At 37.3% G+C, this 19,362-nt stretch overlaps 1 protein-coding gene across 2 annotated transcripts in view; it reads left to right on the forward strand.

Moving 5' to 3' along the window:
* TBC1D31 (TBC1 domain family member 31) overlaps nt 1-19,121 on the forward strand; it is a 60,391-nt gene extending 41,270 nt beyond the window's left edge. For both annotated transcript variants that reach the window (XM_068525895.1, XM_068525896.1), the window contains 7 exons: nt 522-657; nt 4,864-4,956; nt 7,546-7,686; nt 8,772-8,966; nt 9,795-9,933; nt 17,010-17,102; nt 18,839-19,121. In XM_068525895.1, the coding sequence (XP_068381996.1) occupies nt 522-657; nt 4,864-4,956; nt 7,546-7,686; nt 8,772-8,966; nt 9,795-9,933; nt 17,010-17,102; nt 18,839-18,972 (931 nt within the window). In that variant the 3' untranslated portion in view covers nt 18,973-19,121. The remainder of the gene's footprint in view (nt 1-521; nt 658-4,863; nt 4,957-7,545; nt 7,687-8,771; nt 8,967-9,794; nt 9,934-17,009; nt 17,103-18,838) is intronic.
* The last annotated feature ends 241 nt before the right edge of the window (nt 19,122-19,362 follow it).

Below are 19,362 nucleotides of genomic sequence, written 5' to 3' on the forward strand. Positions count from 1 at the left end.
GATTATGGGATAAGCATTGAGACTAAGGCTGATTGTTGGGAAAATCACTTCTGTGTTTGTTGATTCTTATTTTTGGATAGGACTTTATGAAACAGATTTCTGGTGTGAGTTAAAAAAAAAATTACTGAACTGAGCCATTAGCCTTCTAAAATTCGAAAAGAATAAGCATACATAATCTTTGGTAACATCGGAGTATTTTGGGGCCTTCTTTTCTCAGATAAAGGATATTAATTGTATTGAGGTGATCTGAGTAGTAGACCTGTTAAAGAGAATTTCTGAGTATGAAGAAATAGCCAATTGCATGTGGACTTGTCATTTTCATGAATGCAGGCTTGTTTTGTAATTGAGCATTTTCATTTCTATATTATAAAAACCCATGTTATGACGGCACCAGTTGAATTGGGAAAGCGGACCAAAATCAGTGGCAGGCCTTTCATTGTTGTGAAACATAGTATTTTTCCATTTAAATATATATTGGGAAATGATTTTATTTATTCTTCTTGATGTATTTTGTGTTTAAGACTAGCTGCTGTGAAAAGAGAGTTGAAAGTAAAGGAAGTGCACTTACAAGATGCTGCAAGAAGGCGTCTTCTGCAGCCTCAGCAGGAGCAGCGTGAAATGGAGCTAAGAAGACTGGATGATGAAATTGAGAGAAAGGTTTATTATTCTTAGTTCTCATACATTATCTCCATTAACTCTCATTTAAATGTAACGAACACCTTCAAGTTAAATATTATTCCTAGAGTTCACAAGGGATACTAAATAGCCCCTTTAGTTTTATGTAATTCCCCCCCGCCGCCCCCAGCTATTCTTATTCTCTTTTATATTTCATTAATGGTTAAATATTTTAGAAATGCCAGGAAAATGAGTCAAGTTGATGAGTGTCCTTGATGACTGTTCTTTTAGAGAAGTATCAGTTAACCATGAATTTAATTGTGAAGGGAAATGCTCCTTTTTAATATAAAAATTTACACATCACTAGCCTAAAAAGATTTCCATTATAAAATATATGGAGTTAAAATGGACCTTCTCCACTCTTCTCTCATTTCATCCCCAGAGATAAATTATTTTAAAATGGTTATATATCTTTCTCTTTTTTTATGGTTGCATAGTATTCCATTATATGGACATGTCATAGTTTACTTAACTAATCCTTTGCTGTCGGACATTTAGGTTGTTTGCAGTATTCTGCTGTACAAAACACTGCTAGATTGTACATTCTCGGTACAAATCTTTGAGTAGTTGCACACATATTTTTGTTGAATAAATTCCAAGGTATGCCAGATTGTCCTCCAAAAATGAATCCACTTAGGTATTTTAAGAATATAAGAGTACCGATACCCTAGTCAATTTGGAGTGCATCAGTCTTAATATTTGCCAGTCTGATAGGTGATAGGTGAAAAATGGTTTTGTTTTTTGTTTTTTTTTTGGTTTTTTGCTAGTGATGTTAACTGTCTCTTCATTTATTTATCTTCATTTGTAGAACTAAAAATTGCATATCTAAATCATTTCTCCATTTTTCTACCAAGTTACTCTTTTTCTTACCAATTTACACAGGCTCTTTTATCATTTGGGGCAGCAGTGTTCAATAGAAATATGATGTGAGCCACATGGGTAATTTTAAGTTTTCTAATGCCACATTAAAAAGTAAGAAGAAACAGGTGAAATTAATTTTAATAATACTTAACTCTATATTTGAAATTATCTTTGCAGTATGTAATTAGTATACATTGTCATTGAGATGTTTTACCTTTTGTTTGTACTAAGTCTTTGAAATCTAGTAGTCAGTTTATACTTGTAGCACACCTCAATTAGGACTAATCACATTTTAAGTGACCCAACAGTTATATGTGGCTATAGTGGTTGCCTCACAGCATAGGGTCAGGGCATTAATCCTTTTGTCTGTTGAGAATGTTTTGCTCAGTCTGTGTTTGACTCTAAGAATGTTTGCAGTGTCTTTTTTTCATCATGTAAAATATTTTAATTTTTGGATAACCAACTTCATTAGTTTTTTATGACTTCTAGGTTTTCTGTCATGTTTATTAACCTTCCCATTTAAGGTTATATTACCACTTATGCCTATTTTCTTCTAGTTCTGTAGTTTTCTGTTGTTTTTTTAATCTTTGATTATCTTTTTTAATTATTTATTTATTTATTTATTTATTTATGGCTGCGTTGGGTCTTCGTTGCTGCGCACGGGCTTTCTCTAGTTGTGGCAAGCGGGGGCTACTCTTCATTGCGGTGCGCGGGCTTCTCATTGCGGTGGCTTCTCTTGTGGAGCATGGGCTCTAGGCGCGCAGGCCTCAGTAGTTGTGGCATGCGAGCTCAGTAGTTGTGGCTCACAGGCTCTAGAGCTTGGGCTCAGTAGTTGTGGCGCACAGGCTTAGTTGCTCCACGGCATGTGGGATCTTCCCGGACCAGGGCTCGAACCCGTGTCCCCTGCATTGGCAGGCGGATTCTTAACCACTGTGCCACAGGGAAGTCCCTAAGGGTCAGCAGATTATTGTGTGCCAGCAAATCTGACCCACCACCTGTTTTGTAAGGCTCGTGAGTTACAATGGTTTTAACGTTTTCAGTGGTTAAAAAAAAAATCGGAATCAAAGAATAATAATACATGACATGAAAATTAAATTTTTTAAAACATATGAAGTTCAAATTTCAGTGACCATAAATACAGTTTTATTGGAAAACGGTCACACTTATTTGTTTACATATTTCTTTGGCTGCTTTCGCACTACAATGGCAGAGGTGAATAGCTGACACAAACTACGTCCCACAAAGCCTAAAGTATTTAACTCTGAGACCCTTTACAGGAAAAGTTTGCCAGCCCCTGATGTGTCTGAAAATTGAGTGTAAGGAATGAGTTAGGAAGCAAGCTTACTTCTTTCCAAAGGCAAGTCAATTTTCCCAGCAGCATTTGTTGAATATTAGCAGTCATTTTGCCAGCTGATGGTTATTAAATGTTCAGTTCCCTTATAAACTTGATCTCCTCCTTTGCTGTCTATTCCTAAGCCAGTACCACACTGTTTGAATAACACCTGTGTAATGTTTTACTAATTAGTAGGCCTAATTACCACAATTAGTGTGCCTTTTAAAGAGTTTTCTTCAGTATTCTCAAATGTTTATCATTTCAAATAGACTTTGAAAATTTTATCTCTCCCTCTCTCTCTCTGAATCCCCCCATCCTGTTGGAATTTTTATTAGGATTGCATTGAATTTGTAAACTAATTAAGGAGTTTCAAACTTGCTTTTGATAAAGTAGTAAATATTTAAATTTTTCTTAAGATTTTCATTCATCTATATTAATAATCTATTATCTCTTTTATAGCATGAGATAATACTTTGTTTTGTTTAAAGCCAATTAATTTTAAATTGATTTTTAAAATCCATGATTTCTTTTAACTATCTCATCTAGTAAATGAGGTTGATAATTCATTATTCTAGAAAATCTATGTTCTTCTCCAAAAGTAATTCAGGCTTAGAACTCTATCTCTTTATTCCAAACCCCTTTGAGATAGTGGAAGGCAGTTTTTTGGTGAAAGAATCCTGCCAAGTCCTTTCAGTGGCACGATCTGGCCTCTGCCTCCCCTTCCAGCCTCCTGCCCTTCCATCTCCCTGGTCTGATCGTGAGCTCTGACCCTGCTAAATAGCAGAAGCTTCTCTACTCACCGTTCAGGCGCCAGCAGGAAAGACTGCTTGAGTCCAAAGTGACACGTACAAGTGACACAGACATCTGTTAGTAGCAAGCAAAGTTGATCTGTTTTGCTCTGGTACATAGCTGTTTGTATCTCTGAAAATTCATGAGCGAAAGAGCTTCTGTAATTGAAATTCCTAAAAAGCATTATTTGCTATGCCAAACGTCTCCTCCACCTCTTAGCATTATAACTACTCTTGCTTCATCAACTCAAGTGTCCCCACCTTTGAGCTACCTGCTTTCTCAGGAACCTCTTTAAGTTGAACTGGTTTGCAGTCCGTGGTTTTTTTACTCCTTGGATGCATGTCCTTGCACATCCCACTATACTCTCATTTTTACTGTTTGTTTCTCTGATTATATGTATTTGATAGTTTGTCTACAATATCTAACATTTTGCCTTAGGCGTGTAAGTAGTAATGCAATCATTAACCGTTTACTGGTTGGATGAAATGATTAGGTTAGATGCCTCATGGGTTATAGTTTGTTTTGTTTTGTTCTGAAACACATATCATGTTATTCTCACTCCTAAAGAATGAGCATTTTAGGCAGCCAAGTATTTAAGACAGTTCCCAGGAATCTCTATCTAAAGAGTTCCTGATCCAAATCCTCTAGTGTATAGGAGTGAAAAGCTCCCAAGTAGTCAAATTTTGAGAAAGGTGAACTTTAAATTGGCTAAGTCCAAGCAGGGCACATACAGGTTGAACAGTCCACAGTAAATTTTAACTTGAAATTACTAGTTGCCAAACCGAATTTAGAAAAGTATAGAAGTTTAATCAAAAAGAACATTAAATAAATGTTATATCGAATAAGATTAAACATTTTATATTTTTATCCACTGTGAATTTAAATTGCTCAAGTTTTTCTAACTCATAATATGGCTAATGTAATATGGAAAGAACTGCCATCTGTTCTCCCAGTCTGGGCAGATGAGCATATGGTAATTGTGTTTTCTTTTTTAGAAAATTATGCTTAACTTTAACTCAGACATTATTTCTAGATTCCACAGTGAATGTTAATAGATTGGCAATTACTCTGGTTTCAAAAACCCAATACCTATTATTTTAAATGCATTTAGCGGGTTGTTCATATTACAAGATTACTAAATCTATTAAACAAAAAATATTTTTGTAAATTATTTTTGGTATTCACAGTTTGTTATTTGGCCGTAGGTACATATGAGAGATCGAGAAATTGCTGCCACAGCCAAAGACCTAGAAATGAGACGTCTGGAACTCGAACCACAAAAAAGACTTTATGAGAAGGTATAAATCAACAATTGCCAATATAAGAAAAGCAGAGTTTGTACGAACTCTTTTTAGACAATTTATTCAAGGTTTTTTAATGTTCATTTTATTTGTTTTTTTTCAAGAAGAGTATAGTGTTATCCAGGATTGTAAGGTAGCCAGAATGTCTGAATGCACAGTTTGTTGTAATTCTTTAATTCATGTTTCTCTTAACAACTTAGTCTAGTGTCTGAAGCACCAGATGTAAGCCCCAGATTTTGCCTCAGGATCTTTTACTAACTTACTAAGTTTTCTTGTATCTGTGTAATAGTGACTGCAAACTTAACCCAGTACTTCACAAAGATCCTACAAGGTTAAGTCAGATAAGAACTGTAAAGCACTCTAAATTTAAATCTTCTGGAATCAAATCAGTAAGTACCTACTTTAGCATGTATAATTCAGTTTCCAAGACACTGGAAAAGGAAACTTTGTTACTGCTGTAGATATTTTTTGTTGGGGAAAAGCATTATGTTACTCATTTATTTAATGTTGAAACCATGTTTTCACTTCCTTCAGCCCTCTTAAAGTCAGACTGAGTTTGAAATTAGTGATAATTACAAATATGTAACAGGTAACATGCATATGATTGTTTGTTGCTCACATTAAATAAGATTTAAAATATAGCATCCATTCATAACTACAACACTTTAAGTTTCTACACTGAACTTTTTCTAAATCTGAGCCCCAGGAATTTACACTAAGTCTCCTATGATTTTTGAATTAGAATTCATTCATTTGAACTAAGCTTGAGGTTATTTTTTACTATCTTTTCTGCGGGGGAGGTGGAGTGGTGGCCCTGGGGGCATGATTTCAGAATTAACAGAAAATTGGCAAGAAAAATACTAAAAATTTCAAAGTGTTTTTCTCTCAGATTCTCAAATACTAACATTTTGCTAAATTTGCATTATCCTTCTCTTTCTGTCTATACACACACACATTTTTTTCCTGAGCTGTTTGAGTAAGTTGCAGACATGATGCTCTTTTACCCCTGAATACTTCATTGTATATTTTCTACAAGGAATCCTTATTACATAATCACAGTACAATTATCAAAATCAGCAAATTAACATATTATTCTCTGTTGTATAAACCGTATTCACATTTTATCAGTTCTCCTAAAAATGTCTTTTATAGCAAAAGAAAATCTAAGCTAATCCATTTGTTTCAGTTGTCATGTCTCCTCATTCTCCTTTAAGTTGGAACCATTCCTGAGTCTTGTCTTTATATTTTATGACATTTATACTTTTGAAGTATATAGGCCAGATATATTGTAGAATGTTCCTCAATTAGCATTTGTTGTTTACCTGATGACTAATATCAAGCATCTTTTCATATGTTCATTGTCCATTTTTATATCTTCTTTGGAGATCATGTGGTTAATGTCTGTTTAAAGCATGTAGGGCCATACTTTGTTTTTTGTTATATCGTGTAATTTTTTGTTGAAAACTAGTTATTTTAAGTAATAGGACATTTCTGGAAACCACATTCTCTTCTCTCCCCAGGGTTTCTTGTTGTTTCTTTGCTTAGTGACTTACCTGAATTATTCTGTAAAGTATTCTTTGTCATGCATAGCCACTGAAGTCTCTACTCAGGTAGCCTGGTGACTAGACAGAGATTTCCTTAGATCCCTTGAACCAGTAAAAACCTCTAGTCTTTGCCGAGAGGCACCGTGTGCATCATGTTCGGGCACACTTTCAAAGCTCAGTTAGATAGTTTACAACTCTCTTAGATTTCACTTCCTGATTTTGCAAAACCTCAGTTCACCAGAGCTGAGCGCTTAGGACCTCCTCAGGTCTGAGCATTCACACAGCCCTTGGCACGTGCACATTTTTACACATGCACACGGCCTTCTAAAGTCCCAGGAATCTGTTGGAGCGTTTCAAAGCCCCCTATAGGTATCTGATTCCCCAGCTTTTCCTACAAAGCTTTTTGATTGGCCCGTTGTTTGCTCTGTGATCCACTGCCTTGGACAGTCACGATGTTCAACAGTTTCCCCTGATTGTTTTCAGCAGACATCCCCAGGGAAAAGGCTATAGGTGAGTTATGAGTCAGGTCAAATAAAAACAGCCTTGAAAGTGGGGTCTTCCAAGTCAGATGATGACAGTTCTCTGGGAATGGGAGTTAGAAGGACCTCAACTCCATTTTGTCCCCTCCATTGGCTGCCAGGCTAATGATTTTCAAAGCTAATGGCAGAGCTTAGGGGTGGCATGGAATAGGAATAATGCAAGTTTAAAATGCCATAAAGTTCGTCTTTCTTACTAAGATTCAGCCATTTTCATGAATAAATGCTCCCCAGATTGCTGTAAGCCTTCAGTTAATTTCCAGAGTTCTGAAGAAGTTTGTTTTGCCAGTGATCTCAGTGCTTTTATAGATGAGAGAATTTTCAGAGGTCCTTACTCTTATTTCCGCTGATGTCACCACTGTTTGCTTTTTACTTTGAAAATTAGATGATTACAGTTTTGGTATCCTGAAAAAGAGCAAAGACGTTTTTGTGTTCCAGCATCATTATTAATATGGATTGGTGATTTTTTTTTTTTTTTTTTTTTTTACAAATGATTTCTTTAACAGAATCTCTCTAGAAATCAAGAAGCTATTGCAAAAGAAATGAGAGAAGATGCAGATGCCTATAAACGAAAAGTGGATCTTGAAGAACACATGTTTCATAGACCGATAGGAACAGATCAAACTCAGAACCAAAAAACTCAGAAGGTAAAAATATGATAAATTTAGTGTATCTATAGAAGGAGGAATTACCATCTGCCATTCTTTTAAAAGAAGGAATTTAATATTGAACTCTGTAAAGTTAATTTGTTTCTTTGCTTCAGTTATCACAGTTCCTAGAAACTCACATTATTTTATTTAGAGGTTACTTACTTCACTGACAGCCATATACATGTGTCTTTTATACTCTTTGAGAATTTCAAGACTTGGAAGAAAATACAAAGGAAATAACTTTATAAATTTTAGTGCCCTACATTGTTAAGTCTCCGAAATTATCCCTGAGTGGATTAGTTGCAAAACATCAGGTCTCTGCCTGGTATATAAGCCAGCATTTCCAAAGTGTATTCTGTAGAATATCAATAACTAGTATTAAATAAAATGGGGATGACAAGTATTGAAAATGCTGTCTTAAAGTTAGGTTTTTTTCCATGCCAGATTTGAGGATGTGGCACATTGTGAATCTTTAAGAAATTTTCTTAAACTTATTTTATAGAATTTCTTGTGGAGTATCCTTTCAGAAATGCTGGCTTAAATGAATGGAAATAGAATTTGGGGGCTTCAGGACAGAACTTTGTCTATTATCCCTTTAACGAAATGTTAAATGGGTCTGTGGCAGGGCCTGGCCCAGTTCCAAAAGCCAGGAATAGTGTAAGATTTCCCTACCTTCTGTTCTGTCCCTTGGCTTCCCCCCTCAGAATATCCCCTCCCCCCTTTTTTTTCCTTATAGGCTTTTGTCCAGTCTGTAAGAATAGGTTCTTCTGACTCCTTTTCAAAGGACTAAAACATGGGAATTGTTTAATTCCACCCATCCCTTAGCCTAGAAGTTCTCAACCTTGGCTATACATTAGAACCACTTGAAGAGCTTTCTAGAAGTACCAATATCCAGCTGATAAAGAGATTGATTTAGTTGGTTTGTGGTGGAGCTTGGACATCAGTTTGTTTTAAACACTGAGGTGATTCTAATATGCAACCAGGGTTGTGAACATCTGTCCTGGACACTTGGATACATTGAATGGACGTACCATATTTTATGTAGTCTAATCTTGTTTCTGAAATTTACGAATTTTTCTTAGTTAATTGAAGAAAATTTGGCAAAAGCTGAACAATCATGTCTAAATACTGACTGGCGAATTCAAGCTTTACATAAACAAAGATGCGATGATCTACACCGAAATGAATGTTACCAGGAAGTAGCCAAACTGCTTCGGAAAAACAGAAAGAAAGAAATGGAAGTATTAAATGCAGTGATGGAGGGGGAAGCTAAAAAGGTAAGAATGGTGTTACAAACTTCTTGTTATTAATCATTTAAATCTTGAAATAGTACATAATCAAATGGCAATAGCATCAAACCACATAATTTGTGTTTGAAAAGATCTTAAAGATGATCTAATTTTAATAGGTAGTGCTCAGAGAAGTCCAATGTTGATGCCACCTAAGAATGACTAAGTGTCTTTCTCAGTTACATTAGTGTCTCAACTTCCCAACCTCGTGGATTTGTTCTAGCTGATTGTATAGTATTACTACTTTAATTTACCTAATTTTCTATACTAGCAACGTAAAAGACTTTGAACAGTTAGGAATTATATGTAGCTACTAGTAACAAAAACCAAAATAACAGTAACTATAAGCAAGATAGAAGTATTTTTCTTTTTCACATGAAAAGTCTGGAGGCGGGCAGTCCACGGTTGGTATCCTGGCTCCAAGGTCATCAGAAAAACTGCCCCCTTCAACGTTTCTGCACTATTTCCTGGAGTATGTCTTTCATTCTCAAGGATACCTTTCCATCCATTAATTTTAAAAACTCAATCCCATAAGATTTGAGATCTGAAATGTATTGAAATGAATTGTCATTTCAGTGCCAGTTGGGACCTGTATGGCACTCTGAGGAATTGAGTGGTAGGGACATCAGAAGTGCCTCTGCTTTCAAGGTTCTTCAACAGCCTTGAGCCAAGACAGGCACCCAAATTCCCTAATACCAAATAAATCCTACGTGCCTTGGAAATATAAAGTAGAGGAAACAAAAGGGGCTACTTCACTACAGGAACTTGCATTAGCACAATTTTTATGTGATTTTTTTTTCATTTATTTGAATTTAGTGGGAGGAAGCTGAAGAAAAAGACTTTCATTTGAAATCAGAAAAGAAAGCTGCTGCTCTTTCAGATGCATCTAGAAGGTGGTTCCTAGAGAATGAGATACATGATGCTTTAGAAAATGCTCAACATCCGTACCATAAAGGTGAGCATCGTGAACGCTTCTCTCTCCCTTCATGGTGTTACACATTCATTCATTAACTGTGGTCTCTTAGCATGGATAAATCCTTGAGATGTATTTTGGCACTTTTAGTCAAATTATTGCTCAGCTAAAAGGTAATCACTAGTTACCACTTTTTGGTCAGGAAGAGTGGGATGAGGAGGTGGGGCTGTTTAAAAAAAAAAAAAAAACTCCAATCAAGAAAAATTTCTCAACCATCCTGTAGAATTGTTTTATTCCATGGTCCTTGGCATCCCCTTAATGTACTAGACTATGATTTGTTCCCAAAGTGCTATTTCTAGTTAATTTTAGTAAAAATGTGTGCTTTGCCAATAGCTGGTCCTCAGAACAACAGTTTATTAAAGTAACACAAGGAAACTTATTATAGGATCTAATCAAACATTAGGTTTTGGTGCAAGGCTTACAGTGGCATTCAATGAAAAATCAAAATTTTAATTTAAAATTCTTGGGAATTCCCTGGCAGTCCAGTGGTTAGGACTCAGTGCTTTCACTGCCGTGGCCCGGGTTCAATCCCTGGTTGGGGAACTAAGATCCCACAAGCCCCATGGCACGGCCAAAATAATAATAATAATTTAAAATTCTAAAATAGAGTACAGATACAGGGAACTTCTGTTTTACTATATCTTGTATTGTTTCAGTCTTTTATAAAATGTATGTATTACTTTTTAAAATAACAGCCTTACTAATATGTAATTCACATGCCATACCGTTCACCTATTAAAAATATACAATTCAATAGTATTATATTACCATATATTTTAAAATGTATTCAGAGTTGTGCAGCCATCACCACGATCGATTTTAGAACATTTTCACACCCCCAAATAAACCCCATGTCCATTTGCAGTCATTCCTCATTTCCTGTCACTCCCCCCAGCCCTTGGCGACCACTAATCTACCCCTGTTTCTGTAGATTTGCCTATTCAGGAAATTTCATATAAATGGAATCATATGCTACATGGTCCTTTGTGTCTGACTTCTTTCACTAGCATAATGTTTTGAGGTTCAACCATGTTGTAGCATATATCAGTACTTCACTCCTTTTTAATGCAGGATAATATTCCATTGTATGAGTATTCCACATTTTATTTATCCATTCATCAATTGATAGACATTTGGGTTGTGTCCGCTTTTGGGCTTTTATGACTAATGCTCTGTGCATTACCTTTGTAATTACTTCTGTAGTGCACAAATTGAAAAGCAAAAATAGAGGTTAGATGCTATCATCATTTAATTAGGCTGCTTTTGAAACCCCTCATTACCTCTCACGCTTTTGGGTTTAGGTCCCAAATAGCGCCCGGAGCCCTTGGGGGAAGTGGGGAGCAGAATGTCACAAATTAAACGTTTAAAACCTGCTTACAGAAGACACAAACCACTGGAGCTGCCACTTCTCCCTACCCTGTCACACTTACCCCAACATTAGAAAGAAAAGAAATTTGAGACTTTTGGAGAACCTACGAATTTAGAAATTGAAAAAGGAAAGAAACTGCAAAAAGCTTCCTGCATCCGTAGTCTTCCTACATGTTGGCCCTTCCGCCTCCATGGTGTCTTCCTCCCATGCCATCTACGTTTTTTCAACGTTCCTAAATTTCACCAATGAGAGATAGTTTGGTTAATAATCATTCATTTTTCAAAAGGCAAAAGTGTAAGGATTTGATCATTGCCTTAATCAGGGTGTATAGATTAAATCCATGTCATTTAATCCTAAAACTGGAGGATAATCAGCTATAATTAGGAAAATGGCACATTGATTGGAAGTGCTCAGCATTGGTTTGTCACTCAGAGCCTAGAAGCGAGGCACCAGGAAGTAGGAAACAGATGAGTGTGCCAATGACAGATCGTTTATTTAAATTTGTGCCTAATGTCAATCTTTATTAACAATGGGGAGGAATTCTTATTGTTTCCCAGAAAATAGAACCTTCTGGACAATGTGAATGACCCTCGCTGCCCCTAAAATCCCAGGCCCATAAACTTAAACTGAAGCTGAATAGTGAGTGATGTCTTATAAAATATTAGTCCACATTTTTAATGGGCAAAGGATTTGAACAGACAGTTCTTCCAAAGAAGATATACAATGACCAATACACATATGAAAAGATGTTCAGCTTAAATTAGTCGTTAGGGAAAGACAAATCAAAACCACATGGGAAAACATTAAAATTAAAAATATATATACAATGAGATACAACTTCACAATCAGTAGCATGGATGTAATCCACTAACAAGTGTGGGCGAGAATCAGAGGAATTGGAACAGTGCTGGTGGGAATGTGACATGGTGCGGCCACTTTGGGAAACAGTCTGGCAGTTCCTCAAAAGGTTAAATGTAGAGAGACTGTATGACCCAGCAGTTCCACTCCTAGGTATATACCCAAGAGAACTGAAAACATATCCCTATAAAAACTTGTACATTGAATGCCCACAGCATCATTATTCATAATAGCCAAAAAGTAGAAACAACCCAAATATCCATCAAATGAGGAATGGATAAACAAAATATGGTATATCCATACAATGGAATTTTAGCGATAGAAAGGAATTAACTACTGATTCATGCTACACAATGGATGAACCTTGAAAACCTTATGCTAAGTTAAAGAAGCTAGACCAAAAGGCCACATGTTATATGAAATGTCCAGAATAGGCAAACCTGTAGAGGCAGAAGGGGGTTAGTGGTTTGTGGGTGGGAGGGGTAGGGGAGTGGGCCACTGGTGGGTAAGACGTTTATTTGGGGGATGATGAAAATGTTCTAGAATTAGTGGTGATGATTATACAACTCTAAGTATACTAAAAACACTGAACTGTACCCTTTAAAGGGGGGAATTTTGTGGTATGTGAATTATCTCAGTGAAACTTATTTTTTTAATGACATTTGTAAATGCTGGTTGCCAGGTAGGGCCACTGGACCAGGTTTTAAAGTGACTGGGCCTTGAAGAAAGGGAAGAGCTTAGAGCAACTGGAGGACATTTCAGGGAGGGAGGATTTCACGGTGTGGCGCAGGAGCCCGGGCTGGACGTCGGGAACACCGGGTTCTAGTCCCAGCCTCGGGGTAAACTAAGACAGGGTTTAAATAATCTTAGCCAGAGTCAGTAAGCTGTGTACCTCTGGTTAGTTTATTTACCCACTTGTGTTTCATTTGTGCCTATTAAGAAATGTTTACTGGTCTTCAATTTCCTCATTTGTAAAATGAGAAGATTATAGACTAGGCGATTTTTAATTTTGTTACAGTTCTAACGTTATATTACACCATTTTCTAACCACTTACAGTCTATGGGTCTCTCTGAGGATCTCTCCCAGAAACATGCACATACACGTACACACACACACACACACAGCACTTTCCCATAATCATTTTTGTGGATTCCCCAACCAAACGCCTCCATGAACTCCTTGCATGAGACAGAACTTGTTAAAAGTAATTAATCAGTGGCAGAGACTTGCCTGTCGTGGTGATTCAGGTTGGGCCCGCTGGAGCAGAGAGCTTCTGTACAAGGATGGTTAAAGATATCACTGAAGGAGGTAGGTGATGGGGACCTTCAGTGCCAGGCTGAGCAGTGGCTTCATCCTGTTCACCAGCCTGGCTGCAGAGCAGAATGGCCTGCGGAAGACAGAGTGCAGGGCGTGCCTCCTGGGCAAGGAACGTGGTTAGGGAAAGGAAGGAAATTTAGTTTGTACCTTTTTGTTCCTTTTGAATTTTGTGAGGTACAGGTAATACCACTTCAGTAAATAAATACTAATTTTAAATAATAAGAATCACTTTTGGGGCTTTAAAATAAATACATTAAATGAAGGAAAAAAGCAAGTTGTAGTGCAAAAAAGAAGTATAGAAAAAAGAACTTTCACTTTTTACTGTACTATTTATATGTTCAAATTTGTTACAGTCAGCCAGTGACTGCCAATTTTTTGATACATTACAAATTAAAAAAAAAAAGCATAGTCAGGACCTCACATTTAATTCCGTAGATTTAAAACAAATGGAAAGGGCTTCCCTGGTGGTGCAGTGGTTAAGAATCCGCCTGCCAATGCAGGGGACACGGGTTCGAGCCCTGGTCCGGGAAGATCCCACATGCCGTGGAGCAACTAAGCCCGTGCGCCACAACTACTGAAGCCCGTGTGCCTAGAGCCCGTGCTCCACAACAAGAGAAGCCACCGCAATGAGGAGCCCGCGCACTGCAACCAAGAGTGGCCCCCGCTCGCCGCAGCTAGAGAAAGCCCGCGCACAGCAACGAAGACCCAATGCAGCCAAAAGTAAATAAATAATTTAAAAATAAAACTGGAAAGCTAGATTTTTGTTTTAAAGTTTCACAGGTGAATCTGCTCAGCAGTGTTTGAAACGTTGCTATGAGCAAAGGGGGGGGAACCACTGGCTGTCTGATATTTACAAGACGGCATTTAATTCATCCTCCCTAACAGCCGTGGGCAGGATGGATTTAAGAGGACAGATGAGAGACAAGGAACTGTGAGATCTCAGATTTGGAAGGATTTGATATGTGAGTCATCTCTGCAACATTGCAATAGTGCTTATCCAGCCTATGCCAGAACACTAATAGAGCTGGTGAGCTTGTTACCTCATTCCATTTTCTGCCAGTATTTTATTTAAAAGTTGCTTCTTCCTTATGTAAAGCTGAACCTGCTTTTCTTTTTGTAAACCCTCTCATTAAAAACTGTTCTCTGGTCAGAATGGCCATTAAAAAAGTCTACAAATAAATGCTGGAGGTGTAGAGAAAAGGGAACCTTCCTACACTGTTGGTGGGAATGTAGATTGGTGCAGCCACTATGGAGAACAGTATGGAGGTTCCTTAAAATACTAAAAAGAGAATTACCATATGGCCCAGCAATCCCATTCCTGGGCATATATCCAGAAAAGACGAAAACTCTAATTCGAAAAAATACATGCACCCTAATGTTCATTACAGCACTATTCACAATAGCCAAGACATGGAAGCAACCTAAATGTACATCAACTAATGGATGGATAAAGAAGATGTAATACATATATACAATGGACTACTACTCAGCCTTAAAAAAGAATGAAATAATAATGCCATTTCCAACATGGATGGACCTAGAGATTATCATACTAAGTGAAGTAAGCCAGACAGAGAAAGATAAATCATACGATATCACTTATATGTAGAATCTTAAAAAATGATACAAGTTAACTTATTTATGAAACAAACAGACTCACAGACATAGAAAACAAACTTGTGGTTACCAAAGGGGAAAAGGGGGGAGAGGGATAAATTAGGAGTATGGGATTAACAGATACACGCTACTATATATAAAATAGATAAACAACAGGGACTTACTGTATAGCACAGAGAACTATATTCAGTATCTTGTAATAAGCTAGAATACAGAAGAATCTGAAAAAGAATACATAAGTGAATCACTTTGCCATACACCTGAAACTAACACAACATTGTAAATCAACTACAATTTAAAAAAAAACTATTCTCTGGAGCAATGCAGATTACGCTTACTACCATGATAGCCCTTCAGATATTTTAAGATGACTCTTACATTCCATTCCCTGACACCAGTTCAAATTAATCATTTGGTAATTAGTCACATTATCTTGATGACTCATTGAGCTAAAACGATGAGTTAAAACCATTAGCTGAACACATATGTATGGAATCTAAAAAAAAAAAAAAATGGTTCTGAAAAACCTAGGGGCAGGATAGGAATAAAGATGCAGATGTAGAGAATGGACTTGAGGACACAGGGAGGGGGAAGGGTAAGCTGGGATGAAGTGAGACAGTGGCATGGACATATACACACTGCCAAACGTAAAATAGATAGCTAGTGGGAAGCAACCGCGCGTAGCACAGGAAGATCAGCTCGGTGCTTTGTGACCACCTAGAGGGGTGGGATAGGGAGGGTGGGAGGGAGGGACACGAAAGAGGGAGGAGATATGGGGATATATGTATATGTATAGCTGATTCATTTTGTTATAAAGCAGGAACTAACAGCATTGTAAAGCAATTATACTCCAATAAAGATGTTAAAAAATTAATTAATTAATTTTAAAAAACACAAACAAAACACACACAAAACAAAAACCATTAGCTGAAGCTCTTGAGCCCAGGTGAAAGGCAGGCATCATCTTCATGAGTCAGTGTGACCCGAGCAGTCTGGACCTGACTCATGGAGGCTTGGATCCTGGTGATGGGAGTAGAAAGGAAGGGACATCCTAAGTGACATTAGGATGAAAAAATCAAAAAGACTCTGATGTCTTATTGGATGTAAAGCTGTAGGAGTTAGGAAACAGTACAATCACAGCTGAGGGGTGAGTATAAATTTTGAAGTGAGGGGAGTGATGTTAAAAAAAATAGGAGGCGGCACCGGTTAGGTGTGGAACACTGCCATGCTTCCTACTCTAATAAGTCCAGGTAAAACTCGCCTATCGCTTGGGACGTCCCTGGTAGTCCAGTGGGTGAGACTCCATGCTCCCAATGCAGGGTTTCATCCCTGGTCAGGAACTAGATCCCGCATGCTGCAACTAAGACTCTGCATGCCGCAACTAAAGATCCCGCATGCTGCAACTAAAGATGCCACGTGGCGCAGCTAAGACCCAGCCCAGCCAAAATAAATAATAAAAATAAAAATATTTTTTAAAAAAACAGAACTTGCCTATCGCTGCTTCTGGTCTGCTGTATATTGTGATCAGGCCTTGCCTGGTTAAAGCTGGTAGTGATCAGCTCACAGTTGTTCTCAAGGAAGGTTTGCTAATCACATTTCATAGTCTCTCCCAACAAATGTTTGGGATCTCTATACTAACACCTGTATTTTTCAGTTGTTTGTTGGCTTTTTGTTGTAGCTAAAGGTGTTTTTAAAGTACTTCACCAAACCTTCAGCTCAGCTCTTAATTCTAACTGTACTTCCCTTGCCTATTGACTGGTGACAGCATTCTTCCCAGAAGAGAAAAGTAAGGGACTTTTTATCCTTGGCAATTCTAATTCACTAGGGACCATCTGGAATTAATAATGGCTTTCTATCCACTCCCAAACATTCTATTTTTTCACTTTTATAACATAGTGCCCAGGTGCCAAGATGAATGGGTCGCCTCAAGCTGTTTGCCCAGAACCTCACAGTTAAAAGACATTTCTGAAATGGAGTCCTTGACACGGAGTAAGTCAACAAACAAGAAAGATGTCTTCTGTCATGTTCGATTTAGCAATATTTAAGCAAGATTGTGGCTTAAGTTATATTTGTAGCATGTTGAGACCATTTTCCCAGGGCATTGATCATGGAAATCCTAAAGTGGAGTCAGCAAGATTCTCAGGTTTCCAGCTGGGGAGAAAAACTGGGTCAGTTCGAACCCCAAGTAAAGAAAGCTTGCCAAATATCATTAGTGCGACTATTTCTCTAGCACCAGCACTGCTGCCCAAAACAGAGTTGGAGGCTCCAATAGTAGTCCGTCACTAACTAAATTAATGATATTCATGACTATTTTTTTACATCCTCGTGAAAAGAAAATCTCAGGATTAGTTTTCAAAGCTATTACATATTTGAATTTTCTCAACTCTTATTCTGGGCTGAGTTCCCTCCAACAACCATTGGAAACATGTGTCTGCTCTGGGCCCTGAGATGGACTGCGGGGCCAGCTCGCTCAGAACTGCTGAGGGCAAGTGGCTCCATGTTGATTAGTTGCCTTTTGATCCCTTGACTTAATTAACTGGAGGTTTTTGTTTATTTCTGGAAGGGATGGGATGGAAACATCTTACAGAAATGCAGTCACAGCATTAAGCCCATAAAGGAGCTAACAGTTTCCCCAGTAAAGTACTTGATTTGTTTTTAAAAGGAGGGGAGGGGACTGGAAACTCTGTTAGACTGTATTTCAACCAACTTTTTCAGTGAAACTGTCACATAAATGAAGCAGAATTTAACAATGTGTTTTGAGTTCTTTTAGAAGAACAGATTTGTATATAATGTCCCCAAAAGACCAGCTTTGTAAGAAATATACCTGATAACAAGTCATGAGTTCCAGTGTTGTGTAAAATATCCTTGCTAACTCATACTCTTATGTGCATCTCTAAATTCTGTGTCAGGATGTGAATTAAACCAAAAGTCATGTGTAAGTCAAATGAAAGGACAGGAGATTTCTCAACTGTTCTCCATTCTGACACGTCAGAACTTTTTAACTAGATCTAAATTTCAAAATCCAGTTGAGGACATTTGGCAGGTTTCTTATTTGGCAGCAAAATAAGAAAAGCATAAATGTTTTATTCCTTGGGGGAAAAACAGTTTTCAGAAATTGAAGCTATTTGAATATGTAACTAAGTTTCAGAGAAGTATATTTTTAAGATGCTTCTTTTTTGAATTCCAGTATTTACTAGCCCCTCTAAATCAATGTGAAATGACTGTTACACTTGGACACATTGTAATGCTCTAATCTTGAGTCTGGACTCTCCCTGTGTTGGCCACTATAAAAAGCACTTGATTTATTTATTTAAGCGTTAGGAGAAGTGGTCATGGTGTACATTTCACAATATTAATTTTGGCACCTTGGAATTTTCTCATTACAATAAGCACCGTGGTGAAGAAACTTACTATTGCGAAGAACTCAAATTCTCCCTTAAACAAGCTTTCTTCCTAATTTAAAAGGTCATCTGTATTCCCAAATCAAAAAAAAAAAAAGCTAACCAAAAGCAGATAAGTTCTCTAATAGCATTCATTCAGTTCAACGAATAAATATTTGACTTGTAAATGGAACCACATGGGCAGGTAATATGTTAGGCTTTTTGTTTAAGAAGTTTGGTTTTTAGAATATTCATTTCATTATTGATTTTTTGCAACGTATTTACCTTTAAACACTATACCATTGCTAAAATTAACTGTTGTTAATTTTAAATTTTGTTTTCAAGTTTCATTAAACCAAAGAAAAACACGTTGGGACACCATGGAATGGGATCTTATGGAGAGAGTGAGAAATCTCCGCCAGAGACTCGCCACCCAGGCTCGGAACAGAGGTCAGACGCCTCATCTTTTGGCTACTTAGGAGGCTGGTCACCTTGAGAGAGTCAAAGAGCGAGATGCCTATTTTGCAATCAGTGACACTGATTTTCAGATTATTTATTTTAAATTCTTATAAAGATCAACCTTTTGTATGAAAAATATGTGTGTATAAAAATTATGTGTTCTCCTTAATTCTGGTGCTTTGTGACTTGTAAATGGCTTATTGTACTTTTCATCACAACAAAAAAAAATTTGAAGCTTTTAAAGCTTTGTATTAGGCCCTTTCAGGTTGCAAGGACCAGCATAAACCTCAGGAACTTTAGTTGGTGAGGTTTTATTTTAAAGATGAATGGAGAAATAAAGAACACGACACCACCTCAACAGCTGTGCAGCCAGGACTGAGCCTGAACTCAGCGGCAGCGCCAGAGCACGA

The sequence above is a fragment of the Eschrichtius robustus genome, chromosome 17 (assembly GCF_028021215.1).
Source record: "Eschrichtius robustus isolate mEscRob2 chromosome 17, mEscRob2.pri, whole genome shotgun sequence".
In the NCBI taxonomy this organism is placed as follows: Eukaryota; Metazoa; Chordata; class Mammalia; order Artiodactyla; family Eschrichtiidae; genus Eschrichtius; species Eschrichtius robustus.